Genomic DNA, 27,639 nt, shown 5'->3' with positions numbered 1-27,639 from the left:
AAAGTGAATTACTGAACAGCCTACATTTCCCACAGCAAAGATTAACAGTGTGTGATATTTGGCTGAAAAGAAAGCAGCAAGATATTTTTTTTTCACTTAAAATCACTACCTACACATGTTTAGATGAAAATCAGAAAAGATAATAAAGACACCACTTTGTCCACAGGGGGCACTAAAATCAACCCAAACCAAAGATCCTCACAAGAGCTTTAACATAATTCATTTTAATGTATTTATTTTATTCATAAAGGGATTGTGTACAATATTGAACATAAATGATACCATGTGATGCACTGTACTATAGTTTGCTTAAATCTAATTTAAATCTGCAGTCCCTTGGGCATCTGCACATAATGGGTCTCATTCATGAAACGTGAGCATCACGAATTTGTGTGTAAACCGTGTGCAGCGGAAATTTCCACGGATTTCCACATTCATCATTTTTTTAGTAGCGCTGATCTGTGAGTAACTACTCACGAAATCTAGACTGTGTGTAAGGCTTGAGTAAATGTAGGAATACACATAAATACTGCTTGTCACCGTCGTAATTACAACTTTAATACGTGCTGCTCTCTGTTATGTACACTATACGCAGATGCCTTTGAGACACGTAATTTAAACATGACAAAATATTTTAAAAAGATATATATATATATATATATATATATATATATAAAACATATTTTTTACAAAAAATAAGTTGGCAATTAAAGCTTTGAGATCTAGATTAGGTTTATTTAAAATGTTAACTACTTGTTAAAAACCACACAGACTAAATGTGCTATCTGCATGTTTAATGATACCAATAAATAAAATATGATGATAATAAAACACTTGCATTTATGCAACATTCTGGAGCCTAATCTGACAAGGTAAACTAAAAGAAGCCACGCTATATCTGTACATTTGCAGGTGCTCTCCAAGCTGGGATTCTTAGCCACAGGGACCTTCCAGCGGGAGATGGTAGATAGATCTGGAGTCTCCCAGCCATCAATGAGACGCATTTTACCGGCAGTACTTGCCGGCATTATTGAATTAAGGCCAGAGTACATTCAATTCCCCTATGGCGCACAACAGCAAATCGAGGTAAAGCGGGGGTTTAGCGCGCTGGCCAACATGCCAAATGTCATCGGTGCCATAGACTGCACACACATACGCATCAAGGCTCTATCTGACGATGCATCTGCATACATAAGCCAGAAAAACTTTCCTTCCATGAATGTGCAGCTGACATGTGATGCAAACTGTGTGTTGCTCAACGTTGTGTCTCGGTGGCCCGGTGGGATGCATGACAGCTCCATACTGAGCAATAGTGCAGTTGGCACCCGTTTGGAGTTTGGAGCTGTGAGAGACGGCTGGCTTGTCGGTAAGAATGAAGTCTTCTATACAAATGCATGTGTTTTATATGTAGAGACTTACCATTTTATATCCATAGAAAATAAAATGTGCTTCCTACAATCCACTTCGCCCATAATAATTTCAATCTCCGCCTCAGAGAAGTTCTTTTTTCACTCTCTATCCTTTTTTCCTTGCGCCATGATTGCAGGGCAGGTTGACCAGATGCACAGGTCTGTGCCCTTATATGGTGGTTATTTGCTATTCATGGGCGGGGATTTATGCTAATTGATGATCACCAGGAGCGCTGTCAATTTACGATGGGTTGGCTTTCATTATCTTACACACGTTTACGTTCCAATCTGAGTTTCCCGCGCCATTCATGAATCCGAGTTTTAGCAGCGTGAGCTTGTATGTGCAAATCTACACACAGATTGGCTCACGTTTCATGAATGAGACCCAATAAGTGCAACATGATAAAAATATATGTATATTGGAAAGAAATTGAATACGCACATGGCTGTGAAATATGTGAATTATCCTGTTGTACCAGTACATATTCACCAAAAGAAAACAACACAATGAAACGTGTTAATCAACAAGTATACACAAAGCACATAGTCTCTTTTAGCACAATATGCACTCAATCTATTGCACCAGATACTGTTTTCAGTGTCACCCACATGAATCATGGTGATTTGCAGTACCCACAATAAAGTTTGAATCCGCTCTAAAACTTGTCAGCTGCATTACAGTGTGAACAGTATTGGTGTGATTTATGAGTTGCAGAGTTAAAGCAGGCAACAGGAATACCACACAGATGGGCTGTAACTTCAGCACTAAGTGGCATATATTGGTTTTAATAGACTGAGAAATGTCTCTGACGGGTGAATCTGGTGATTTAGAGCCTTTTTACTGCACCGGGTCTCAGGTGTTGCTTTGCTCCCAGTCAACATTACCTAGGATGAATTAGACTTTTATTTCTTTTTTTACTGGGACATCAAGGATGATGTGTAAAAACAGACACACAGTGTGTTTCTCTGTGAAGGTGAAATGGTGAAGAGCTTCATTTGCTTGTTTTCTTACACTGGAGCACCCTGAGTGGATCATCATATTCGTACAATTGCCTGTAGAAAGATGGAGAGCAGCCTATGATAAGATTAGTTGAACCAGTATTGTTGCTATGGTTACCTGCAGATTGATTGTAGTTGAACCACAGTGAAGATAAATAATATGTTATTCTGTATCCAGCAAAAAAATCCGACACTGGTAAAACCTACTGCCATGAGTGATAGTAGTGTAAACTACAGTTTGATGTTACACAATGCATGATAGTGTACCAGCAAATACTACCTTACTCCTGTTATTGGACTCCAAGAAGGGCTGGTTGTGTTTCGTCAACCTCACATACAGACATGTTTGTGAAGTTGAGTGATGAGATGAGACACAGGTAAAAGGAAGAATATTGCTATAAAGGAAAACAAAAGCTCAAATCTGTGATGAAATCCATGAGATAAAAACATATTTCTAGACAAGAACTAAACATAGGATGCAATGTGATGCGATAGGATGTTGATAGCAACACACAACCAAACCATGGTTAACATACTTTGCACATCAGCCAAAAGATAAGACAAAGATAAGAAGATGAGAACATGAAACTCTAGCATAAGCCTTATAAAGTCTCAATTAATATTATTTTCTAATATAATAAAATGTATTATTTTCAGGGTTCCCACACGTCCTGGAAAACCTGGAAAACAGTTGACCAGTTTTCCAGTACTGGAAAACACCTGGAAAATGGGAGAAAAAGTCAAATGTCCTGGAAAATCACATATAGTCCTGGAAAAATATTCCAACATTGCTGCATGGGACCTGACCCTATTAAAATCACATCCCCATTCATTGAAAGTTGAGTGCACGCTTTGCTGGAAAAGACAGCGACACTGCACAACTTTTTTCACATCTTTTCTCGTTCACTTGGTCAGTGCTCTTTTGATTTAAAGAGTCTTATATTTAAGTTCTAGTGTGACCAGCAGAGTCGGGCAGAGAGCTCGGGGGTCTGTGCCTCACAACTTACCGTACTCTAGCTCAGTTGTTCTCAAAGTGGGGTCCTGGGACCCCTGGGGGTCCGCGAACCATAGCGCGGGGGTCCGTGAAATAATTTGAATGAATTTCTAATAAATTATAAACTTGTGCTGTGTCATTACAAAACAGCATATACACCATTGTTATGATACCATTTGGTGGCTCGAAGGGATATGTGAGTTTTGCTACTGTTAATTTTCTGAAAGCGTTTGAGTCTACAAGGAATGAAATGACCCTCTGTTTTAAAGTATACAAGTGGTATTTACTTGATTCAAATTGAAGTGTTATCTGTTTATCACTATGGTACAGGTCTGAAGTATTTACATTGATACGCTTTACAATACAAATAGTTCCAAGGAAAACTAAGAGTGCAAATGGTAGTAAGCATGTGCTTTAGTGATGGGAAGTTCATCTCTTTTCAGAGAGACGGCTCCCAAAGAAGAGTCAGCTCTTTCGACTCCTCTAACGGCTCCTAATTAAGGATCTTTTGTAGCCTTAACTTTGCAAAAAATAATTGTTTATGTTAAACACTTTTACGTACAGTGTTTTTATGAGAAGCCTTATAATTGCACAATTTTGTGCATCTATTCTGTTAAAAAACATTCTCACCCTGATCCTAGGGTTAAGATTAGGGTTAGGGTTAGGGTTAGGATTCGCATTACGGTTAAGGTTATGATTATGTTTAGGGTTAGGATTAGGGTTAGGGTTAGGATTAGGGTTAGGTTAGGGTTAGGATTAGGGTTAGGTTAGGGTTAGGATTAGGGTTAGGATTAGGGTTTGCATTACGGTTAAGGTTATGATAAATTCAGGGTTAGGATTAGGGTTAGGATTAGGGTTAGGGTTAGGGTTAGGGTTAGGATTAGGGTTAGGGTTAGGGTTAGGATTAGGGTTAGGGTTAGGGTTAGGATTAGGGTTAGGGTTAGGATTAGGGTTAGGGTTAGGGTTAGGGTTAGGATTAGGGTCGTGATTAGGGTTAGGGTTAGGATTAGGGTTATGATTAGGGTGAGGGTTAGGGTTAGGGTTAGGATTGGGGTTAGGATTAGGGTTAGGATTAGGGTTTGCATTACGGTTAAGGTTATGATTAGGTTCAGGGTTAGGATCAGGGTTAGGATTAGGGTTAGGGTTAGGGTTAGGATTAGGGTTAGGGTTAGGGTTAGGGTTAGGGTCGTGATTAGGGTTAGGGTTAGGATTAGGGTTAGAGTTAGGGTTAGGGTTAGGGTTAGGGTTATGATTAGGGTTAGGGTTAGGGTTAGGATTAGGGTTAGGGTTAGGGTCGTGATTAGGGTTAGGATTAGGATTAGGGTTAGGGTTAGGATTAGGGTTAGGATTAGGGTTAGGGTTAGAACCAAACTAAACTTAAGCAAACAGAACCAGAACCAAACTCAAGCAAACAAGACTGAACCAGAACCAAACCAGAACTGAACCGAACCAGAACCAAACTCAAGCAAACTGAACCAGAACCGAGCCAGAACCAAACTTAAGCAAACAGAACCAGAACCAAACTCAAGCAAACCGATCCAGAACCGTACCAGAACCGAACCAGAACCGAACCAGAACCGAACCAGAACTGAACCAGAACCGAACCAGAACCAAACTCAAGCAAACAGAACCAGAACCAAAATCAATAAATCAAGCAAACAGAACCAGAACCAACTCAAGCAAACAGAACCAGAACCAGAACCAAACTCAAGCAAACAGAACCAGAACCAAACCAGAACCGAACCGAACCAGAACCAAACTCAAGCAAAGAGAACCAGAACCAAACTCAAGAAAACCAAACCAGAACCAAACCAGAACCAAACCAGAACCGAACCGAACAAGAACCGAACTCAATCAAACAGAACCAGAACTGAACTCAATCAAACAGAACCAGAACCAAAATCAAGCAAACAGAACCGAGCCAAACTCAAGCAAACAGAACCCGAAGCAAGTTAATTAAACAGAACCAGAATTAAACTCAAGCAAACAGAACCAGAAAAAAATCAAGCAAACAGAACCAGAACCAACTCAAGCAAACAGAACCAGAACCAAACTCAAGCAAACAGAACCAGAACCAAACTCAAGCAAACAGAACCAGAACCAAACTCAATCAAACAGAACCAGAACCAAAATCAAGCAAACAGAACCAGAACCAAACTCAATCAAACAGAACCGGAACCAAGTCAAGCAAACAGAACCAGAACCAAACTCAATCAAACAGAAGCAGAACCAAGTCAAGCAAACAGAACCAGAACCAAACTCAAGCAAACAGAACCAGAACCAAATTCAAGCAAACAGAACCAGAATCAAACTCAAGCAAACAGAACCAGAACCAAACTCAAGCAAACATTATTAATGTCCTCAGTGGAGGTTTGCATTGAGAAAAATCAGATGCCTCAGCTTGGATGGGCTGATACGATTTCTCCTCTCAGTGAGTATTTGCCCTGTCTTTGAGAAGACTCTCTTGGAAGGAACAGATGAAGCCAGGATACACAGCCTTCCTTCCATCACCTGTATCCTATATCCTCACATGTGATTGGCCGCATGGCCGCCATGCTGACCAATCAAAACAAAGTTCTGCTGTGAGCAGAGCTGGGGCTGAGCACTGTGAGAGCTAAGCAGCGAAAGGAAAAAACTGGGAGCCGGCTCTCTCTCGATGCGAGACATTCTGATTCACTATAAAGCATCGTGCTTAATCTGTGTTACAATTATGAGGGGGTCCATGGACATTTTTCTCACCTGTAAGGGGTCCCTGGCTCCAAAAAGTTTCGGAACCCCTGCTCTAGCTAGTAGGAGTCCAATTCCCGATAGTGAAAACAAACAGAACAAAAAGAGCGACACAGCTGCACAAAACTCCACGTTGTAGACATCGCTGATCATAATAGACATCGCCATGCAGGAAGACCGTTTAAACTTTGTGAAATCTCTGAGAGATCTTCAAATACAGAGTGCGTCTTTACACCGGTGTGATTCTTTTCAGAGTTTACGGTAACTCAAATAAAAAAACGTGACATTTGCTTTGTTTCATATAGACCACTTAGCAGGATGAATATCATGATTAAGCAGGTATATTTTGAGTCTGAGTTGAGTTGAGAAACATTTGTGGCCATTTTTGTCATTCAGATATATTTAGGTCATTAATGCACTGATCCTCTGATCATTATTATTATTTAATTATTTCAGTAAGGCAGCTTCCTGATTCCTTTGCAGGCTCTTTTGTTTTTTTCTTAGCTCATTTTATATTTTTTGAGAAAAGAGAAAGCTGAGATGTTGCCCATCATTGTTACTTGGTTGCACTAATAAAGTGAAGTGCTGTACATCTGTGGTTGCATTATTCTATTATCAATTTGCCATAATTTTTAAGTATGTAAGAGATGATTTCATTGATAGCCATAGACTACATGTCTTTCAATGTAGACTTCCACTGATAGGAACATATTAGACTATTTAGGAACTAAATTAGGAACTACATTTAGACAGTCATACTAGCTTGATCATCAATGAAAATGTCCTGGAAATGTCCTGGAAAATGATCTCTGGAAAAGAGTGGGAACCCTGATCTTGATTTAGGTGGGAAAAAACAAGTTTTTAAAGCAGTTCAGTCTGCATTGGAGGACACTTACATATGCAATATTATTTTCTTAGAAACTATTAATCACTTATAAAACTTGGTAATTCAAAGGAATCAATAAAAACAACATTACAGTGGCTATAGTCCTCCTAGCAGCGGTAACTGGTTCGATTCTCGGCCTCAACCATTTGCTGGATCTCATCCCCCATTCTCTGCTCCCCATACTTCCTGTCTCTCCTTAGCTGTCCAATCAATAAAGGTAAAAAAAACAAAAAATGCACTGTAAAAAAAAAAGAAATGATATGTATGAGCAAGTAAAGACATTTTTTCAGTATTTTTTAATTAAATACTGAAATAAAATAATGTAAAAATACAAACTTTTCTAGAATCAGCAAGCGGCAACCTTCGGTCATGAAATATGAAGCCAATGCAGATATACTAAAAACTGCAGTTCCTTCAGTGTCCACTTGAGGCTGGCTCCAGAAGAACAACCGATGAATATAAGGGATGTCTCTTTCAGCTGCCTTCATACATTTTTTAGAATCAATAAAAACATCTTTAGAATCCAAACGTTGAGTCAACTTGTTGGTATCTTTAGCCCGTAGCCGGGTGATAAGCGGGGTAGCAGTGAAATCAAATCCCTAAGACAAATGGACAATACCTGGATGTAGCACGTCTGTAATTACAATTTTTAGTAAACTTGTTATTATGATTTGTAACTTCTAAAAGGTCATGGTTTCAGTACCCATCCTGCTGGTGTCCAACAGATACTGTGTAATCATGAAACTCTGTCAAACTATGAACTTCTCATTATATTTTATCTCAAAACCTGCAGACAAGGTCGCATCTACCGACTCACTGTTCATCCCTCCCTTCCCCCCTTCCTCTCCCAATATAATGAACTCCCTTTCCCTCCCTGGCTGAGCTTCTCTGCAGACTACTGTGATACTCTGTAAAGTTTCCTTCTTTCTGCAGGAATAAAACTCATAAAGACAATTTCATTGCTCAGAGAGTCTTTATAAGAAAAGGTGTATTAATTATATAAATACAAAATAAAGCTTCACATGAGAAGTATTTGCTGACAAACATAATAATAAGCTTTAAAATTTCAATTTAGCAGTGAGCCACTGCTTTATAATGAACTGTTCACCACCTATTACACCTACATGTACAAACTATAAATGCTAACAACATCCAAAAGACTGCATCCACACTACAACTCCAAAGTAGCTCTTTTTAACTGCTTATTTCTGATCTAGAAAGAATTAGCACGTTTTATTAATAACTGATTGAAACTTTATGACTCAAAGAACCTCTATAAAGAGTATCTCATTAAATAGGATTTAAAACAACTTGAATACATTGTAAGGCAGAGTGACAAACTGAATTACACCTATATTTAAACACAAGTTAATTATGTCTGGACTGAGAACCCATGCAATAAAATTCCTTTAGCACTGCTCAAATCCTACATGAAGATATATGTGGATAATGTGTTATCCATCAAAAATACAGAACTGTCACAGATGTACGGGATATATTGTACAGAGAAAGAGCCCTCAATCAAGATGTTGCCAAATCACAGCAACTCATCAAGTTAAGTTTTACAGAGTGCCCTCTGAGGAGCGTTATTCTTCTGCTGGGTAATACAGTACAATGATTTCTATTTTTTTCCTACTGAGTCTGTGTAAACACACATTTCTGCTTGTTAATTAGTTTCACATTGTGGCTCAATCCTTTCCCAGAACTTTACTGTAGTGCAGCCTATAAAAACGCCCACACAAAACACACACACAAAAAGTCTTTGTCCAGTCTGCTTTAACTCTCGCACACAGTATAAAACACCACTGTTACTTTTGTCCTCCTGATATGTCATCTCTCCTCATAAATTCCCAGTCCTATAACGGGGCGCAGAGCCAAGACGTGAGGGAGAAAAATGAACTCCATCAGGAAGCTGGATAAAATTTCTCTGACACATACAACCTTGGTTCAGTAAGAATATCTCTGTATCCTGCTGACATGTGATCTTCTGAATCTATTCAGGACAGCTTGTCTTGCTGAACTCTAAACAAGTTCTTTCAGGCTGCATCATTCATCAATTTCAGGCCTGTTTGTGGGCTGCAGATGATACCTTACAAAAGCCCTCGCTGCCAGGCGTTCAACAATGTATCACACTGCCTACACTTAGGGTTTTTACTAATCCAACGCTCCAGGTGTTGAAGACATGAAATGCTTAAAGCTGATCATATCCTATTGTTACCATGACAGCTCTTAATCAACATCCATCGCAGGTGGGCTTTGCAGAACTGCCTTCACAGAGCCTGGCTAGTGAGTCCACAGGCGAAGGCGTTCACTTTGTTTAGTGTTTTTTAAGCTAAATCTGCCCGTGTTTGTGATGATGGTACAGTACAGCTAAAGCACTTTCTGCTGATGGAAAGGTTCAGCAGATAAATGATGAAAGGGGATTTTTCAGAGAAGCGCTGTTATGGCTCTTTGAACTATTTTTTTACTACCTTATTTTCCTGATTGCTGGGAGGTCTGACTCTTCTGAGACGACCTCTCTGCTCAGGCTCAGGAGAAATGTGAGGCTTGTTTGCTTTTGGATGGTGATGTGGTATGGTGTGGTTATTTTAGGTCTAAATTGGCTTTTCCACTGTTTTTCGATAATCCACTGGGAACCGTATTTACTCCAATTCTTGAATGCTTGCTAAATGAATTAATGAGTAGTTCCACTTAAATGTGCAAAATTACTTTAATTGTGATGGGAACTAAACAGGAAGCATGTTAGGCGATAATTTGATAGGGTGACATGTTCAGGATGTGCTCTTATTTTTGGAAGCAAAATATTATGGGTTGAATGAGTGTGTGTTAATTCAAGGCATCAATGATGTATCTTCTAAATGCTCTTTTCATTTTTTAAATCTTTTCAGAACTATAAAAAAATACCAACATGATGGCAACACACGTCAATTGTATTATATAGAGCAAGAGAATCCATTGCTTAACCACTGGTAATGCTTCATCCCTGTTAAAACTCTCCCCATTTGCAGGTCTTCACCATCTACATAATGTTTTTATTCTATATTACATAAAAGTATCTAAGGGTCTGGAAGTATCTTCTATTCATTGAAGTCAGACCTTTTTATTAAAGGTCCCATATAATGGGAAATTTAGCTATTTACAAGGTTTTAAATTAAGTTGCAGGAATCATTACAAATTCAGCCTTTGTAGGGGATCTGCAGCCTCTCAGTTGCTAACCTCCTGATTCATGTAGTGATCTGAGTGGAAAAAAACACCAAAACAAACATGGCGAGTGCTCCAAAAGATGTATAACTTAATGTGGTTGGCCTACTTAGTTGAAGCAGTCTGAGTTGAAGTCGTCAGCACAAACAAACAAGTTAGCACCAACTGCAGCAAGCATGTTGTTGCTAAAAATTAAAAGCAAGTTTTCTTTGGTTCTTTGGTGCTAAGACAGAATATTGACATATGTTTTGTTTTTTGCCACCAACAATGGAGCTGCTGGTATGTCTATTTCTAACATTTGACATCTTGAAAATGCTAATTTTAATGTAATTTTTAATATATTCTAATTTTCCTTTTCTTTTCTGTTTTATTATGTTGGTCATTTTAATTGTGTTATTTTATGCTTGTCTGAATGTTACCAATGCTTTTAATGTTTTAATGTAAACCACATTGAGTTGCCCTTGTGTATGAAATGCGCTTTACAAATAAAGCTGCCTTGCCTTGCCTTGCAACACCAAAGCAAAACCACAACAGAATAGGAGGAAGCGAAATCTCTCAAAGGGTGGGAGTGGTTTTGCAAATCAATCCTTTCTTTATGACGCAATAATTCGCAATAGGAGCAAATTTAGATCACCTCGTGGAAGCTATGTTTTACCCTTATGGGTGATTAAAACAATACAGAGGCTTTTTCGCTTCCATATTTTCAGGGTTGCTAAGCTGGAGGATGACTTAAGTATACTGTATGTAGTCGGGGCTCTCTCCTCCTAATATTTCCTGTCTCTCTTCAGCTGCTCAACCTAATACAGGAAACCAACAAATATAACAAAAATAAAAAAAGTATATGTATGAGCTAGGAAAAACGTGTTCATCGTTATGTGGGACCTTTAAAGCTTTTGTGAGGAGCTTTTGGTTTGTGTTGATTTTGATGACCCCTGTAAACAATGTGATACATTATATCTCTTTGCTTATCTTATACTGGCAAGTGTTAGCTGTGTTTTCTTGTTGTTGTTTTGTTTTAACTTAATTGCCACAGTTTCATAACAACAGGCAATTTACAAATACACAAAAACAGTTTCACCTTGAGATTTGGCCCCTTCCGACTCACAGAAAGATATTAGCTAAGCAGTCCCACACAGGGGGGAACATGCGCACATTAGCCATACATTGCCACTCGCAATCATCCTCACTTACAGGTACACAGAGGTAGACCTACCATTTTAGCCGTGTTTTTTAATAAGAAATCCCATCTTACTCTTTTTAAACAACTTACCGCTGTGAATCTTACAAAAACAAAAGAAGCTGAGTACATGTAATCATTTTGTTTGACACCTACCCCCGGCAGCAGTTTGTGACTCTGAAAAATTAGGATAGAAATAATCAATCTTGTTATTTATGGTCTTGTTTGCTTTTGTTGTTCATAGGGAGACATCAGTATTAATATTAATCATTTTATAACCAGTTAAAAACTCCTCAATGGAGCTTTAAGGTGGTTTTAAAACTATGTTAGACATTTTTTCTCTAGCTGTGTTGAAGGCCATTGACATAACACTTGGACCAATATTTAGCGTCTATCAATACTTAAAACATTTTCTATTGCTTATTTATATCTTCCATCAACAACAAGACCACCTTTCATAAGAGTCTAACATTTTCTAAGAGGACAGAATTGCTTTTACGGAGCATGTTTCCATGAAAGGCTTAATGAGTAGAGCTGCCATCTACGGTGACCTGGACCGGACACAAGGGCTCAACACGTGGCGAGTCTTGCCCCTAAAGGAGGCTCAAGTATTTCCTTTAATGAACGAGCCTGTTATATTAATTCCTGTTGACCTGAACTATGTGGTTAAGCTCTTCAGCCAGGGTCAACGTTTCCAATTTCCATGAATGTCCTGATATGATGTATTCAGTTTATGAGTTGTGAGTGCTGGATTCTGTTTGTAATAGCTCCCAGAAACTCATTATCTCAGCCAGAAATCTACCAATGTCAATAATAAGAGGGATCTGTGGCTATTTTTTCTCCTGCAGACTTTATGTGATCTGTGCAAGTTCACCTTCTGTGATAATATTCAGAATAATTTATCTCATGTTTATATTCACATGTAGGAGCGGGGGATACAACTGTATAAATATCTGCTTCAAAATATTATCTTGTGTTAAATGTGCTGATAACAGAAGACGAAGTAGTGCGCTCTCTCCTACCCTTCACAAGTATCCTGCATTAAATTCAAGACTGTGTTTTTTGAACTGGCTTGATCAGAATTGCAGCCATCTGTCTTTTTGGCAGGTACTGTACAGGACTCATGAGTGCAGCAGTCACAGGGAATCTGCGCTTGGTTTATGAAAGAAAGTAATCCACAGAGACGTTACCACGACTTGTAAAACTTTTCACATAGGTTAAAAATAAACACATGGCCTTGAGAACATCCTTTAGTCTGTTGTTTCCCACCACAGCAGAGAAGAACCACAAAAACATGTGGTTTATGTGAAAGCAAGGGTTGGAGATGATTCTGTTTAGGAGGTCACGTCCCTAATCTTTACCCAGCAGAAACTAAGCTTCAAGAGGAAAGATTAAAATCTCAAATGATAAAAACTGAACATTTATTTAACAGTTGCATCATTCAGAATTTAAGTTGAGAGAAAATTATTTTCTTGGCCTATTGAAAATACTTGTGTTTTATGAAGTCTTTTTCGATTCTTATTTAAAACAAGGAATGTTTGGCTTGTGTTGAATTTGGTGCCCCCTCTGGAAAAGGGAGCACCCTCACAGGAGCATTAATGACTTTTAATGTGCTAAATTCATTGTGTTTTGATAATATTGGAATTCCTCCAGCTCTTTTCCCTCAGTAGAAAACGGGGACTTCATATTTTCTCTGTGGGTTTTTCTTTTAGCCACTGAGGCTATTTGCTGTAAATGTCACCTGGGACACTGAGTGACAAAATAATGACAACCTTTTTTTTGAAGCAGAGCAATTTCCCAGAATTGAATGAGCAGGATGTGTGCAGAGCGAACAATATGTGCACTCGCCTCCCGATTGGTCTCTGTCAATACCACTCTGACATCTCTCCAAAAGTGTGTTCAGACAAATAGATTGGACATCTCGCAAACAGACGCTGAGAGGCAAAAATAAAGATTTAAACACATACGTGCAATGTCCGGCAGCCCCGTGTTTATTGTCAAACTCCCTTTGGATGAGAGGCAGAAATTGATCGCATTAAGGAAATGTCAAAATATGTTGAAGCGGGTTTCCAAGAAATGCATTTCTGCTGAAATGTGCAGTAATTGCAGCATAAATCTAACCGAAAGCTTGCTTATACCTACACGTTTAGAAAATATGAGTTAATTAAAGTGTCATTGAGGAGGGTGGGTTGTATGACAGGAAAATCCATTCATTCCATTAACATAGTAACTGTATCTATTTACATGTCAAATGTCAAAGACAGTATTGAGTTGTGATGTGACAAATTCACTTCCCATTTATTGTTGATATTTGACACTTCAAGCTCATTCTCTCAAGGTCATTACTGTTCAATTTGAACCTTTTTTCTGTGCATCTGTTTGCGCCCTTTTGAGCATGTGGTATTTTTAGAAGTGTAATGTTACATATCTTGAATAAATGGAATTCTCCCCCTGACATTTTTGGAGGGTTGAACATGAAGGAAGGTGTGTTTGTATCTCTGGTGTTAATTAAATGGTCCAATGGATTTGAAAATGAATGGAAAAAAGTGACACCCTGGATTTTTAAAAAGGTGTAAAATGTTCCAAAATGATAACTGGTGTGAACAGAATTTATTACCACATATCTTTGAAGGTACTAATAAAAGTCTTCTGTTAATTCAATGGTATTGTAGAATACAGACGGTTTATGCCTGCATATAAAAACAGTTCGTATACACATGTGGAAAAGAAATTAGGTAGCCCTTTACAATAAGGGTGCAGATTTGACATGAGACCCCTCAGCATTACGTTGGGGTCTTCCCTCCTCTTTTGTCTTCCTCTCAAATCCATCCATAAACTCCAACTGGTCCAGAACTGCTCGTATCATCACCAGAACCCCGTTCATTAATCACATCACTCTAGTCCTTCAGCAGCTCACCGGTTACCAGTCAAAACTTGCATCGATTTCAAGATCCTGATCCTCACCTTTAAATCCATCCATAACCTTGCTCCTCCATACCTCTCTGAACTTCTCCACATCAACACACCCAGCCGCACTCTCAGGTCTTCCTCTTTCATTCACCTCACTACACCACCCGCCCGCTTAACCACCATGGGGTCCAGAGCCTTCAGCCAGTCTGCCCCCTGCCTCTGGAACTCCCTCCCACCAGACATCTGTGACATTGACTCTCTTTCCATTTTCAAATCCCATTTCAAAACACATCTTTTTAAACTGGCATATTGACTCTGATTACACCTCTTCCCTGCCCTTTATCTCATCCTGCTCATTTTACTTATTTTTTACACTTCATCATGTCTTGTTGATTTTATCAGACTATTTTTATATTGTTCTTCTTATAAACTCTCCCCTGTATGGTGACCTTGAGTGCTCTGAAAGCTGCCTTTAAATAAAAATGTATTATTATTATTATTATTATTATTCGGTGGTTATCACATAACCACCGGCTAACTATACATTATCACCTACATAGATGAAAGTGAAGTACCTTTTGTGTACAGCAATTTCAAAAAGCTGTGATGCTGTACAAAATGCTATTAAAAAAGCACCCTCAGTTTTATAGAAAACCTGGCAAAGACAATGTATCAAATGTTGTAACTGAAATCAAATCATTGTTTTATTAACAATATATGTGCCCTTTTAAATCTAATGTCAGCAACACATTTAAAAAAACTTGGGGCAGGGACAACAGAACACCAAAAAAGTTGTTAAAACCTGGAAAAATATATCTCCCAAATGATAAGTTTAATTTCGAACAGGTTATTATCATGACTGGGTATAAATAGGCACTCCAGAGAGTTTGAGTCTCTCCGAAGCAAAGATGGGAAGAGGTTCAGAGACTGCTACAGAAAACAGTTCAAATTCCGATTTTCCAACAATTTCAGAAAAATGTTTCCTATCGTAAAATTGTGATTATAAGTAGATTATAGCATTAAAAGATTCAGAGAATCTGGAGAAATGTCTGTACAAATGGGACATGGTAGAAAAACGCACACTTGATAATTGTGATCTTCAGGCCCGCAGGAAACACTGCATTACAAATAGACATGACTCTGAAGTGGAAATCACTGCACGGGCCAATTTGCCTCCAAAAACTATTGTCTGTTAGCACAGTTTGTTGCTGCTTCCCCAAATGCAGGTTCAAACTGCACCATGCACAGAGGAAACCATCTGAAACATGAAACACCAACGACTTCTCTGGGACCTGACCCATTTAGGATGGACTGAAGTGAAGTGGAAAACCATCCTGTGGTCTGACAAATCAAAATCTGACATTATTTTTTGAAGTTATGGATGCGCCTACTCTAAAGAGGAGAGGAGCCACCTGGTTTGTAACCAGCACACAGTCCAGAGGCCAGAATCTATGATGGTGTGGACATTAGTGCTCATGTTATTACTTACACAACTTGAAAGGGACCATTAATGCTGGACAATATATCCAGGTCCAACTTATGCTGCCATACAGACAATGTCTCTGAAAGGGAAGACCTTTCTTGGAATGTGTTGCTAGCATGTAATTTAAAATGAGCAAATCATTTTCATAAAGCAATACATTTTTTTCAGTTTCAACATTTAACATGTTTTCTTTGCACTACTTTTAATTAAATGTAGTATTTAAATGATTTTTAATGTTTTATAAACAATTTACCCAGCATCCCTATTTTGGGGGATTTGCAGTTGTACTTAGTTATGTTATCAAGTTATGTTTTGGATTGGAAAGCCAGGGAGAGACAGGAAGTGTGGGGGGTAGAAAGTGGGGGAAGACATGCAGGGAATAGTAGAGGCTTGGATTTGTACCTGCGACCACTGCAAAAAAGACTATAGCCTCTGTGTATGGTGCGCTGCATGCTTAGACTGCTAAGCCAAAGGCCCCCCAGGATCAATTCATTTAATAAGCAGATTCAGATAAATAAAATTAATAGTGATTAATGGTCTCTCTAGGAGAAAATCTTTGAAAGCGTTTTTTAAGCTTCACAATTTAAAAGCAAAAATAATCTCATATTTCTTTTATTACATATGATCTTTTGTAAGATGTCTCAGCTAATATTTTTGTAAGTCTCATTCATGCCATTTTGAGACGTACCTCCTATTACTCACGTGTGGCTGGCCTATGTGTTTCTCCCTCTCTGTCAGATCCAGCGGTGTTGGCTGAGCTTCTCCTATCAGACTCTCTGAGCAGCAGTGGGAAGAGTGACACAAAAGCAGGGAGTCATAAAACATTCAACATCATTCAAAGTCTCCTCTCCCATGCACGCTTAGACAATGTGACATTCAAAACAACAAGAGAATGTCGGTCCGGGAAGCAGATTTCAGGAAGCTTCCTCTTTTTTGAGAATAATGAAATGTAGAAGAGGGAAAAAAACTTGTGGGAAAAAAAGGTTCAGCTTGACACATTTTAGTGTCACCCATTGTGTGGTGAGAAGGAATATCAAAAAGCATATTCTCGTTTCTGAGTTGGTTCAAATAAAGTTATGATGTTATTCGTTTCAAGTATTACAGGATGTAGAATTTGAAGGAGAGAGAAGGAAGGATGTAGATGATGACATTGTTCTGAATCTCTCTGAGCAAATCTCACCTCATTTAGACAGGATTAGACACCATAAAGCTTTTTCTGTCTTCGATCTTTCTTAACGTTTACATCCAAAATGGTAAACAAATTTACTCCTTATGCAAGTGCAGCGCCTCAGAATTAAAATATGTCACTCACTGAAGTCATTTCTCTTCTCCATTTTATTGTTTATGAGGTCTTTAAAATGTAAGTGCTCTCTTTTCTTCCTTCTCTCCCATTAGTGCACACAGCTGTGAGGCAGTTCTGTGCAAAAAAAGAAGAATCAGGTTACCATGTGTTGAACTCTTTAAGCACTAAGCAGCCGGTTTGATGAATTACAAGTCAGTTAGTTCATTTTGCTGACAGAATGCAAATTTATTTATGACCCTGAGACTGGGAGAAAATGAAATCATCATATATTTCCAAACCCTCACGCACTGTTTTAGATTAGCAGAATCTATTTGGGATGGAAACACATTCCATGAATAAATTGCTTGGATTTCTTCTTTCGAAACAACTCTTGGAGCACCGCACTCAAACATCGGCTTCGTTTCAGCAGAGCTCTTGAACTCTCAAAGAATGTGAAGGATCAGTTGGAGCGAAAATCTTAATTTAAGTGTAGGACGGGACACCTTCTCTTCCTCCAAGTCAGGAGAGTTGTCGCTTGAATCAAACACAAAATCAACTTTAATTTTTAAAGTGTCTGCTTTTGATTTATAGTCATGGAATAAAATACAGCCCATTTCATATGATTTGGTGGTTATCCCATTTTACATTTTCATCAAATCACATTCTGGGCCCATATCTGTAAAATTGAGAAACCGTCAGAGCTGAAGTGGTGGGATATTGGAAGTTCAGCTTCATCAGCAGTCTGTGCTGCTGAAATGAGAGACCTTCAGTGGGCTCCTCCATCTCCTCCAACCCCTGCCTGTCTCCCCCTCTTCTCTGCTTTTTAAACTCTCCATCTCTCTCACTCTCGTTCGCTCTTCGCTCAACTGCACAAGATCTGGTGAGATCACACTACGGCTATTTCATCTTCACTTAATTAAGCAAAGTCACAGCTTTGCATAGCAGATCCAGATCGTAGCATTTTTACAAGTGCGTGGAGAGCTGAGGATACAGTAATCTAATGTAAAGGGCTGTGTGTATTACTAATGTGATGATAATGGCTTTTATTGCACTTATACATGCATCACATGTACTTTATTTGGTGCTTCATTTTATTTTTATTGCTTATACATATATGCAGTGAAGGGTCCTTTCAGAGTAGAGGGTCCCATATCAATTATAGTCTATAATAAAGAGTGATGGATCCTCTGGAGATGTTATGATGTTAAAGTAATACCTTCTCCTCCAACCTAACTGGGATTTGTTAAGCCCTTAATTAATTTTCCCAGCCCCATATCAATAATATTTAATTAAATTGATACCCTATTGATCATTATGCAGTCATTTTGCATGCTTATTATTAGTGGCTAAAATGCTGAGGCATGCAAATCTCAACACCAATTTCATTCTCACTGGACTGCATCTTCATAAGTGGTTTGCAGTGTAATATGCAATCCACTGATGGCTTATTAAGATCTTTACAGTCATTTAATCTGAGATTGTGGTCAATTATATCTCTCTGGAGCAGCATTGCAGTTTAATTTGATATAAACAAAACAAAAGGCTGTGAAGCTGTGGTCGTGGTGGAAGCTGATACACTCACCCTCTCTCTCCCTCCCTCTCCACGAGTCTGTGCCGGGATGCTGCTGCCTCCTCTTGGGACCTTCTCTGCTGTTTGTAAACAATAAATAATATTAATTTCATGCTGGACACCTCTGTCGGATCGATGCTTATCGACTGGGTGAATCAGTTGTCTTTAGTGGTTGAATATGCAGCGGGTGTAATTGCACAGTTTATGGACGGATCACAAACACTGTAACATACAAATGAGCCTCATGTTTTCTTAATACTTACCGGTCACTGAGTCCGGTCTCTTTTATTTCAAAGCTGCGGTGAATAATTCAAGATGATACAAGAGAAGTGTTGGTTCTGTCTCGGTTTTATGATTGATAGTAGCAGGACGAGCTGCTTCAAGTCTCAGGATATTGTAACTCAAGCCTATGACAGAGAGAAAAATTAATTACAACGCCACAAATCGATGAACAACTGAATGTGTCAACTCCCCAAAGAGCTGCGATTGTTCATTGTAGTCTGATTGAGGGAGCAGAGGGTGCTGAGGATGCTGCATCCGGAGGAATCAGATGGAGGAGAGGTGGTGGAGGAGGTTGTGGCCCTGCTTTGACTCAGCAAACAGAGAGAGAGAAAAAAACTCAAATAAGGCCTTTAAAACAGCTGAGGAAAAACTATTTCACTGTAAGAAGATGATATATAAGACTATGCATTTTTATATTTATACATGTTCTCTTATTTGAAATGGGTGCTGTAAGGGGGTGAAACAGTGACTAGGAGACACACTCCAGCTTGAACCGCCTATTAGGACACAGAGCAGATTAGCTGAATGAGAGAGATCATTATGAGCAACCTCACAAGTGACCAAGGCTGAGTCATTCTCTTGCACTAAGCTGCTGCCTTCCTTTCCCCTTTGCAGTCACAGCGCCCATTAGGATATGATTATAAACTATATAGCTGTAGAGTTGTGTGTTTCTGCATGTCTGCTTGTGCATGCATGTGTTTGTGCTTTGTGTTGTCATTGTGCCTGTGACTTTGACCTTTAGCAAGGGATGCTGGATGGAGAGGCTGCTTAATGAGTTTGTATAATAGCTGAGCTCTATCTGAGGAATCATCCATCTACATGAGCCCCATAATTAGCTGGTAAGACAGTGGTCCAGTTCTGCACTTCCACTTATTATTCTGCTGACTAGTATGTGGGAGTGGAAAAATGGATAAACAAAGACACAAACTCCCCCCCCCCTCTGAAGCATATTAATAATCTGCTGTCGATTCCAGCAGCGCTGTAAAAAGGCATGGCTGAGTAGTCTGAAAATCACTCCAGTGACACCCCCAGAAAATGAGGAAAAGCTATCTGGAACATAAGTCACATCCTGGTCTGAGTTTGCTGACAGGTGTACCCTCTCATGGGAGCGCTAATCCTCATGCTTCTTCATCTGTCCGCCATGCACTGATGTTCTGCAGCAGACACACAAAACCCCAGGACAAAAGCAAAGGCATATTTAACTGAAACCCAATGACATGCAGATGTGATCTGTGTGATTTGTATGCAAAGCACCGATCTGATTCCTATCATACAGGACTGAATGTCATATCCATCATTTTCATGTAAGGTAGAGGATATGAAAAACACTCTTTCAAGGATACGGATGAAATCATTTCCATTCTATCTGTGCATTGCCAATATAAGGCTGGTTATGCTTATACAAGATATGTAAATGTTTGGATAAGGAAAGGGATATACCGGCAGGGCGCGCTGAGGACGCTCCATTCCCAGCAAGCACGTAGAGTCCGCTCCTGGTTTTGCTGCTCCGCTCATCGCAGCGTATACCTTCCCTGACTCTCATCACTCCAGCAGCATTGCTGTGCAAGCAGATGTTCCCTCTCTGATGCCAATTCTTACAATATTCGCATTTGGAGAAGGTATCCTGTCGCGCGAAGGCTGCAAAGTAACAAGAAAGCAAGCGAAACTGCCTCCCTCCTCGGTTCGTTGAGAGAAAGGGAGACTTGTGAGAGGATAGGTGTTCTTTTTTGGAGAGATACAATACAGTAAACCCGCCGCGGCGAGCAAGGAAGCAGTTTTATTTACCACACCTGTGATGCGTTGTTCTGAGCAACGAAGACGCACGAGTGGGATACTGATGGCCACGCTACGGCACAAGGAAATGTGTTGAGGAAAAGACTTGGGCGTTGTGAAGAAAGGCGTAAAGTGCAACAGAGGACACTCTTCGGACCTTTTAGAGCCCAGTGTGCCAGTTTACTGCTCCTCTTCCTGCCTTTTTTGAAACTTAGGTGATAAAAACCACGAAGATGCCCTTACTTCTGGGCCCCTTTGTCCGCTGTAGGTTCAGCGCTACGCTCCTTGTGCTTTGGCTCGTGCTTGCTGGCTTCACCTGCACTGGTGAGTTCCACCATGACATTAATTCAATTTTGCTTCATTATGCTGTTCAATTTTTGTGTCGGGTACAACGCAGCAAGTGCATACAAAACGATGCACGTGTAAGTTGTTTGCTAGTAGGTTCTTTTTTTTGTCCGAAATGCGGCCAGCGCATGACAGAGCACGTTGTTAGCAGACGTTATTGTTCTTTAATTTGCAGTCACTGCCGTCAATTAGCCTCCGACTTCAAGGTTATGTATGAGTGTGTTTGCTGCCTCAAACGCGTCTGCCAAGGTGAAAACTTGAGGCAAATGTGAACTGTCATCCCCCAACTGCATTTATGTTGCAAATCTGTGTTTTAAAAGCAGCGGAGCGTGGTTAATAATTTGTTTTTAATCCCACTGTCGTGACTGCAAGGGAAGTTGGGGCTACACCTGCTTGAAGGGAGCAAACCTGCACTTTGAGACACGTTTTTACAGACAGGCTCTGGAACAATAAAACGCAGTGCTCGGTTAGAGACATTGGGCTCGTTTCACACTGTCACATAAACAACCTTTACTGCATTTTTAGTGAGTCTAATTCAAATATAAGAAGAATATCACCTCGCTTATCATTTTGTTATTAAATCTCTGAGCTATGCCGCCACAGAGTGGACCGGCCAAACCGTATATTCAGAGCCTGTATTCATCCATCTAACCGGGTGCTGCTCTGCAGGCTGCAAACGGGATCATTCAGCTCCACGTTTCTCTCCGACCAGGTCTCATTCCTGCTGCATTTGCAGTATGCTGACAGCTTTACGGAGTTGGTAGACGACCTACTCGCGCTGATGAGTTATATTTTATGATGTAGCCTCTTGGCCAGACACTAGCGATTGCATGCAAATGTGCTTTGATGTACAAAACAATCACCGACTGTGGGGTGAGCTGTAGTTAGTGCAGAGACTGGATAGAAGTTTACCCCAGCAACTACAAACGGCATGTTTAAGTGTCTTTGCAATGTGTTTCAGATCCCTATTCCTCGAAATCAGATCTTCAGTTTAAAAATCAATGCGTCATAATAACAGTCATCAACATCATAATTATGAATAAATAAATCTGAATTTGTTGATTCCAGCATCACAGGTTGCCAGCAGTTGACCCTAAGGGTCAATAGTGCACAGCCTAGCTAGACAAATCAGTGCTTTAATCAATGCAATCAATTGCCCTGACACCCATAATGCACCATTTCACAGTACAACCTTTTAACTATTTAGAAAAACACCTTTTTAAACTGTTCTCCGTCATGCTAAATATTGTCCTCACAATGCCACACAGCTGGAAACTGCTGGCAAGTATTAAAAAAACACAATAAATTAAACGTCATTTGCCTTCTACTTGTTTCCAAAGTGTTAACCTTGCTTTGGACAGAAGGCAAACATGTTAAAGTTGCTGTAATTGCGACTCTAGCTTCAGGACACTGAGATGATGAATTAAGAGGGCTTTTCTCTTGCATTAATTAGGGTATAATTATGAATATATTAGGATTAAATAAACAGACATGCTCAAGGGACCTTGTATATCAAGCTAAGTAAGTAGCAGTGCAGTGGTATTTACAAGTCATTCTAAGATGCATGTTAATACAGATGTGTTTCCAGTGTGTTACTGGTTTATATGGTTTGTATGAAAGTGCTGTGACCTCTCAGCAGGAGTTTTTTTTTCCTGTGCCTTGGTTCTGCATTTTCTTGGGGTCATCGTGTCAATTTAAGACTTGAAACTCCCATAGGTGTGATGCTGTTTGTCTGTGCCTTTGTCTTCCCTGTGATGGACTGTAGCTCTGTCCAGGGTGTTTCCCTGCCTTTCACTCACAGCATGCTGGGAAATGCTCCCAGCCCTTTTGTGACCCTGAATAGCAATGAGCTGGTTAATAAAATGATGATGAATTCAGGGATATAAGTGATTTCATTCTTCTCTGTCTTCTGAATTTAAAAGGCAGACCCCTCTCTCTTTCACTCTGTCACTGCCTATCATTTATTAGCTCAGTACAGGCATCCTTATAAGCTGCTATCATAGCTTACAAGCTACTTTTATGGGACACAGTGAGTCCCAGAGATGCATTGGAAGGTAATTTGGTGGCCAATTCTTTCGACATCAGGGCCGGGACGGTCTCAGTTGAGATCAGACGAGCTATCCTCTGAAGGGAGGCAAGGCGCTGACTCGGCATTCGTCTGCATCAAAAGCAGGGAAACATAACTCAGTCAGTAATAAAGGTAGGCCTGTCAATCTAGATTTTGAGCTAGCCGAGCACTTTTTCTTTCACTGTGCTGTGAATGATCTGACGGGCCGGACGGAGGGGGGAGTTTTGCTTTCAGCCTTAGGAACAAAGAACTGTACTGCTTTGCCTGCGTGTGCACACTACTTGATGTTTTTAGTATGCAAATTGTGTTTGTGTGTGTGTGTGTGAGGGTGTTTCCTTAAGGATTTGCATTCATGCATTACTGCTGTGTGTGTGTGTGTGTGTGTGTGTGTGTGTGTGTGTGTGTGTGTGTGTGCGTGTGCGTGTGTGTGTGTGTGTGTACGCAGTCGTACAACTGCAAATGACTCCAGCTCCTGTTGCTTCAGTTGTTTCCCATTTATTTAAACTTGCCTGTTAGTGTGTTGTGTTGTTAGTCCCTTGTTACTTCCTTGAGAAAAGATCATCAAAAAGCAGCTATCCATGCAGAGAGAATAAAAACCCTGGCTTTGCCTTTGTTTTTCCTTCTGCCCGATGTGAGCGTTGCCAAGCAATTGTTGTCTGGTTCAGCAAGGGAGCATGGGAGTTGGTATCAGGCACCTTCCTACTTGTGTGAAACAGTCACCTCAGAGCAATTTCCAGGGGGTGTGGACCTTGTGAGGATGTAAGGAGATGGCCATTAACTGACAACAAGCAGCAATGTTTGCATAATGCAGCAATTTCAGAGGTCCCATTTCTTAGTACAGCAATATGAGGGATTCTTTTGCCAGACGTCTCTCATCATTCTAATGTGAATCATCCCGCAGTTGTCTTTCTCGCAGCCAGTTTTGTCTCTCCTCATTGACTCACTAAAGAATGCGATAAGGAGAGCGAAAGCCGAAAATTAACATAATTTATTGGGGGAAATTGCCTTCTGGTCAAAGGAATTTAAAACCACTTCGTTTCTGTCCCATAGCTAATGCATGGCAAATGATCGCCATGTATTTTCCCCGGATGTGGTCTTTTACAGTGAAGTAATAATTTACTACCAGGAAGAGTTTTTGTTCCCTCTAGTCATGGGAGATGAATCCAAATGACACAGACAACGGAAAGGCTTGTGCACAGGGGGAGGGAGAATGCATATAAAATTATTTATTTTCTCATCTGCTAATACCCAGCCAGTAAATTAGCATGATGTATAAATGCAGAATACATCATGCAAGGAGGCAATTATACTTTAGAGGGGAAAAATAATGGGGGAAAATTTTAAATGATTTCACTCCTCAGGAGTACTATTTCTAGTTATTTTCTGCTGCTTACAGAATTTGAATTGCACAATAGCACCATGTAAATGTGAGCTGGCATTGCTTATTTTCAGGACAGAGCTGATCAAATATTTCACATTTTTCCAATTTCCTTCACGTCAACTTGTTTGTAAAAGGAAAACAGACAAATTGAACGTGAACGTTCTTTCTGTCCAAGTCTTGCAAATCTAATTTCTTCTCTTTGAGTGTCTGTGATTAATGGAGGCAGAGATAACAGTTCAGGATAAATGAATAGAAGGTAAAAAGCACCTGTTCACACAGGTCAGGTTTAAACAGCAGAGGAGCACACTTCATTTGGTGACAAATGCCCAGGCACCATATCTCTCAGAAGGATACGTCCCTGCGCTTATCATTTGCAAATGGCAATCTTGAGGAGGGAAGGAAGGACACAGGCGTTGTCGAGGACACACAGAGGATGAACCTTGCAGAGGGGAGGAGTTAGGTGTTATTTTCTGCAGTCGGTGCAGAGGCCTTGCGAAAGCACTACATCTCTGTCAAACTCTGCCCTTTTGTTTCAATTACCCCATTTCTATGATTCAGGTCTATGTGAGAGCGCTTAAGGGGTTGAAGTTAGGCTGTTTCCCCCCTGGAACGAGGTGCACTGTAGTCCGTATCTGCACGTTTCTATCCAGGTAGCATAAAATTGACCTTTCACCCTCAATGTGGGATGAGATTACCCTATGTTTCAATGGGAACCTAGACAATTATTCATTGGAGGGCGCAGTATCTGACATGATAACAGCAGTTGGGAGATTGCTCTCAGATTTGCTGTATCTTCTGCTGCTAACCATTCTGTGCCAGAACATGGCCTCATATATCCAAAGGCCACTGAGCAGAGGTTGGGATGAGCTTCTTGAGCAGAGCATTAGGTGTTTTCCTAGAGGGTTCAATCAAAAGCGCCTTTTCCCAGGTCATTCCTCTCTTTTGCATCTTCCACAGAGAGAAACAACATGCAATGCTGACCTTTGACCTCAGATGGCTCTATGCTTTTTCTTGGGGGAAAAAAAACTCACCCAAACAAAGGAAAAAGGACATGTAAAAGGCAGAGGTTGATGGTCTGTGTACCTAAATTAACTTTCATCCATTAAAATTATCCCTTGCCGACTTGCACACTCACTCTCACATGAAATCATTTTAATATCTATACTCGTATTATTTTTAGCTGCGTCGTTGCACAGAGAGCTAACAAGGAGCGACAGCATAGCAGGCTGTGTACTTTAGTATCTGCAGAGGTTTATCCTCACCTAACAAAAAGACCATGTAATTAAAATCAGTAAAATCTAGGGCTGCACAATAATTCACAACTCAATTTTTGCAAATTGCATGAAACGCATAGCAAAAGACTGAATTCGTCACCATAAATAAGAACTATAGTTTACATAGCTAAGCAATGCTTTCTCCCCCAGCAAGATTGACACACAAATTGTGAGTTATAGCTAATATCCTTCAATATTAGTTGTTTTTTCACACATTATCACAATATTGATGAATGTATCTGCATGTTGCCTATTTTTCTCATAGAGTGCCAGCCTGGAAAAACTTAAACCAAGCATTATAATTAAAGTTTTTTTCTCTCTCTGGCATCCTTTGAAGGGGCCAGCTCCTCAGGTTAACTTCAGTTTACAAGCTGCCAAAACCGCTTCCTCCATTATGGATGATTTTACAACCAAAATTCCCAAAACTTGGGATGCTAAGTAACATTTGAATGGTTTACAAGTAATCTAAACCATATTTTTAATGGAAAAGAGTGCAAAGACAGCACATCAAGTTTTGGAACTGAAAATTGTACTGTTTTTTTGTAAAATATGTGCCCATTTTTTATTTGATACCTGCAACATACTTCTAACAGTTGGGATAGAGGCAACAAACACTCACAAATGTGTGTAGTGCAAAAAAACATCCTGTAGTAACATCTCCATATTAATTAGGTTCATTTGCAACAGGTTGCTAACATGAAAAATAAAAAGGGCATCCCAGAGAGGATGAGTCTCCTCTGAAGTAAAGATGAGGTTCACCGTTCTGTGAGAGACTGCCATCATGTTCCTCAGTGTGAAGTTGAAAAGAATTCAAGGATTTCATCATCTTCCGTACATAGTATCATCAAAGGTTTGTAGAATCTGGAGGAATCTCTGTACAAAAGGGACAAGGCGGAAGACCAATACTGAATGGCTACGATCTAAGGCGGCAGTGTATTGAAAGCAGAAATGACTCTGTAGTGGAAATCACTGCATGGGCTCAAAATTACATCCAAAAATCATTGTCTGTGCATTGCTTAATTCACAAATTCAGGTTAAAACTGTACCATGCAAAAATGAAACTACATTAACATGATCCAGAAACGCTGGTGACTTCTGGTGAAGTGGAAAACTGTCATGTAGTCTTTTTGGAAAACGTTGACTGTTTTAAAGAGGAGAGGGAATACATAGCTGCCATCGAGTCGCTGCTGTGGACGTCCTCCTGCTGTGGACGTTCCAGACTCCAACTGATACCGACGTGCTGGACTCCAGCGGCAACTACTACTACTACTACTACTACTACTACTACTACTACTCGTCTTATCACTATCATCGCTCTCTCTCTCTCTTATTCTCCCCTATCCCTCTTTCCAACCCAAACTCGGTTGAGGCAGATGGCTGTCTAACATGAGTCTGGTTCTGCTCGAGGTTTCTGCCTGTTGAAAGGAAGTTTTTCCTCGCCGCTGTAACAAACTAAATACTGCAAGGTGCAATGCTTATGGTGTATTAAAATATACAAGACTGAGTCTCATCCTGTCTTGATGTTGGGTCTTTGTTGATAATTTAACAGAGTACTGTCTAGACCTGCTATATTTGTAAAAGCGTCTTGAGATAATATCTGTTGTGATATGGCGCTATACAAATAAAGATTGATTGATTGATTGGTAGCTTGTTTTCAGCACACAGTTAGAAAGCCTCTGTGATGATATGGGGGTGCATAGGTGCGAGAATGGCATTGGGTACCGTACACATCTGGGGGGGGGGGGGGGCACCATTAATGCTGAACAATATATTCAGGTTTTGGAGCAACATCCAGACAACGTCTGTTACAACAGCATGGCTCTGTAGAAGATGAGTCCTGATACTAAACTGGCCTGCCTTCAGTCCCAACTTGTCACC

At 39.9% G+C, this 27,639-nt stretch overlaps 1 protein-coding gene and 1 long non-coding RNA gene across 6 annotated transcripts in view; one reads left to right on the top strand and one right to left on the bottom strand.

The window, feature by feature from the left end:
• Positions 1 to 793: 793 nt before the first annotated feature.
• On the bottom strand, positions 794 to 20,052 carry LOC117817280. 2 transcript variants are annotated; one of them, XR_004632116.1, is made up of 5 exons: positions 18,902 to 20,052; positions 18,651 to 18,718; positions 16,489 to 16,562; positions 2,689 to 2,803; positions 794 to 2,462 (listed from the first exon to the last, which is right to left on the bottom strand). It is a non-coding gene; the product is annotated as an uncharacterized LOC117817280 (long non-coding RNA). The 2 variants fall into 2 exon arrangements; XR_004632117.1 differs by having other exon boundaries at positions 2,694 to 2,803.
• A 375-nt stretch (positions 20,053 to 20,427) lies between these two features.
• Positions 20,428 to 27,639, top strand: part of unc5a (unc-5 netrin receptor A) — a 140,730-nt gene continuing 133,518 nt past the window's right edge. For 3 of the 4 annotated variants that reach the window (XM_034689889.1, XM_034689888.1, XM_034689886.1), the window contains exon 1: positions 20,428 to 21,017. In XM_034689889.1, coding sequence (XP_034545780.1) covers positions 20,927 to 21,017 — 91 coding nt within the window. In that variant the 5' untranslated portion in view covers positions 20,428 to 20,926. The remainder of the gene's footprint in view (positions 21,018 to 27,639) is intronic. The other variant, XM_034689890.1, reaches the window with a different exon arrangement.

The sequence above is a fragment of the Notolabrus celidotus genome, chromosome 8 (genome assembly GCF_009762535.1).
Source record: "Notolabrus celidotus isolate fNotCel1 chromosome 8, fNotCel1.pri, whole genome shotgun sequence".
Taxonomy (NCBI): Eukaryota; Metazoa; Chordata; class Actinopteri; order Labriformes; family Labridae; genus Notolabrus; species Notolabrus celidotus.
This window is presented reverse-complemented; position numbering and strand designations above follow the sequence as displayed.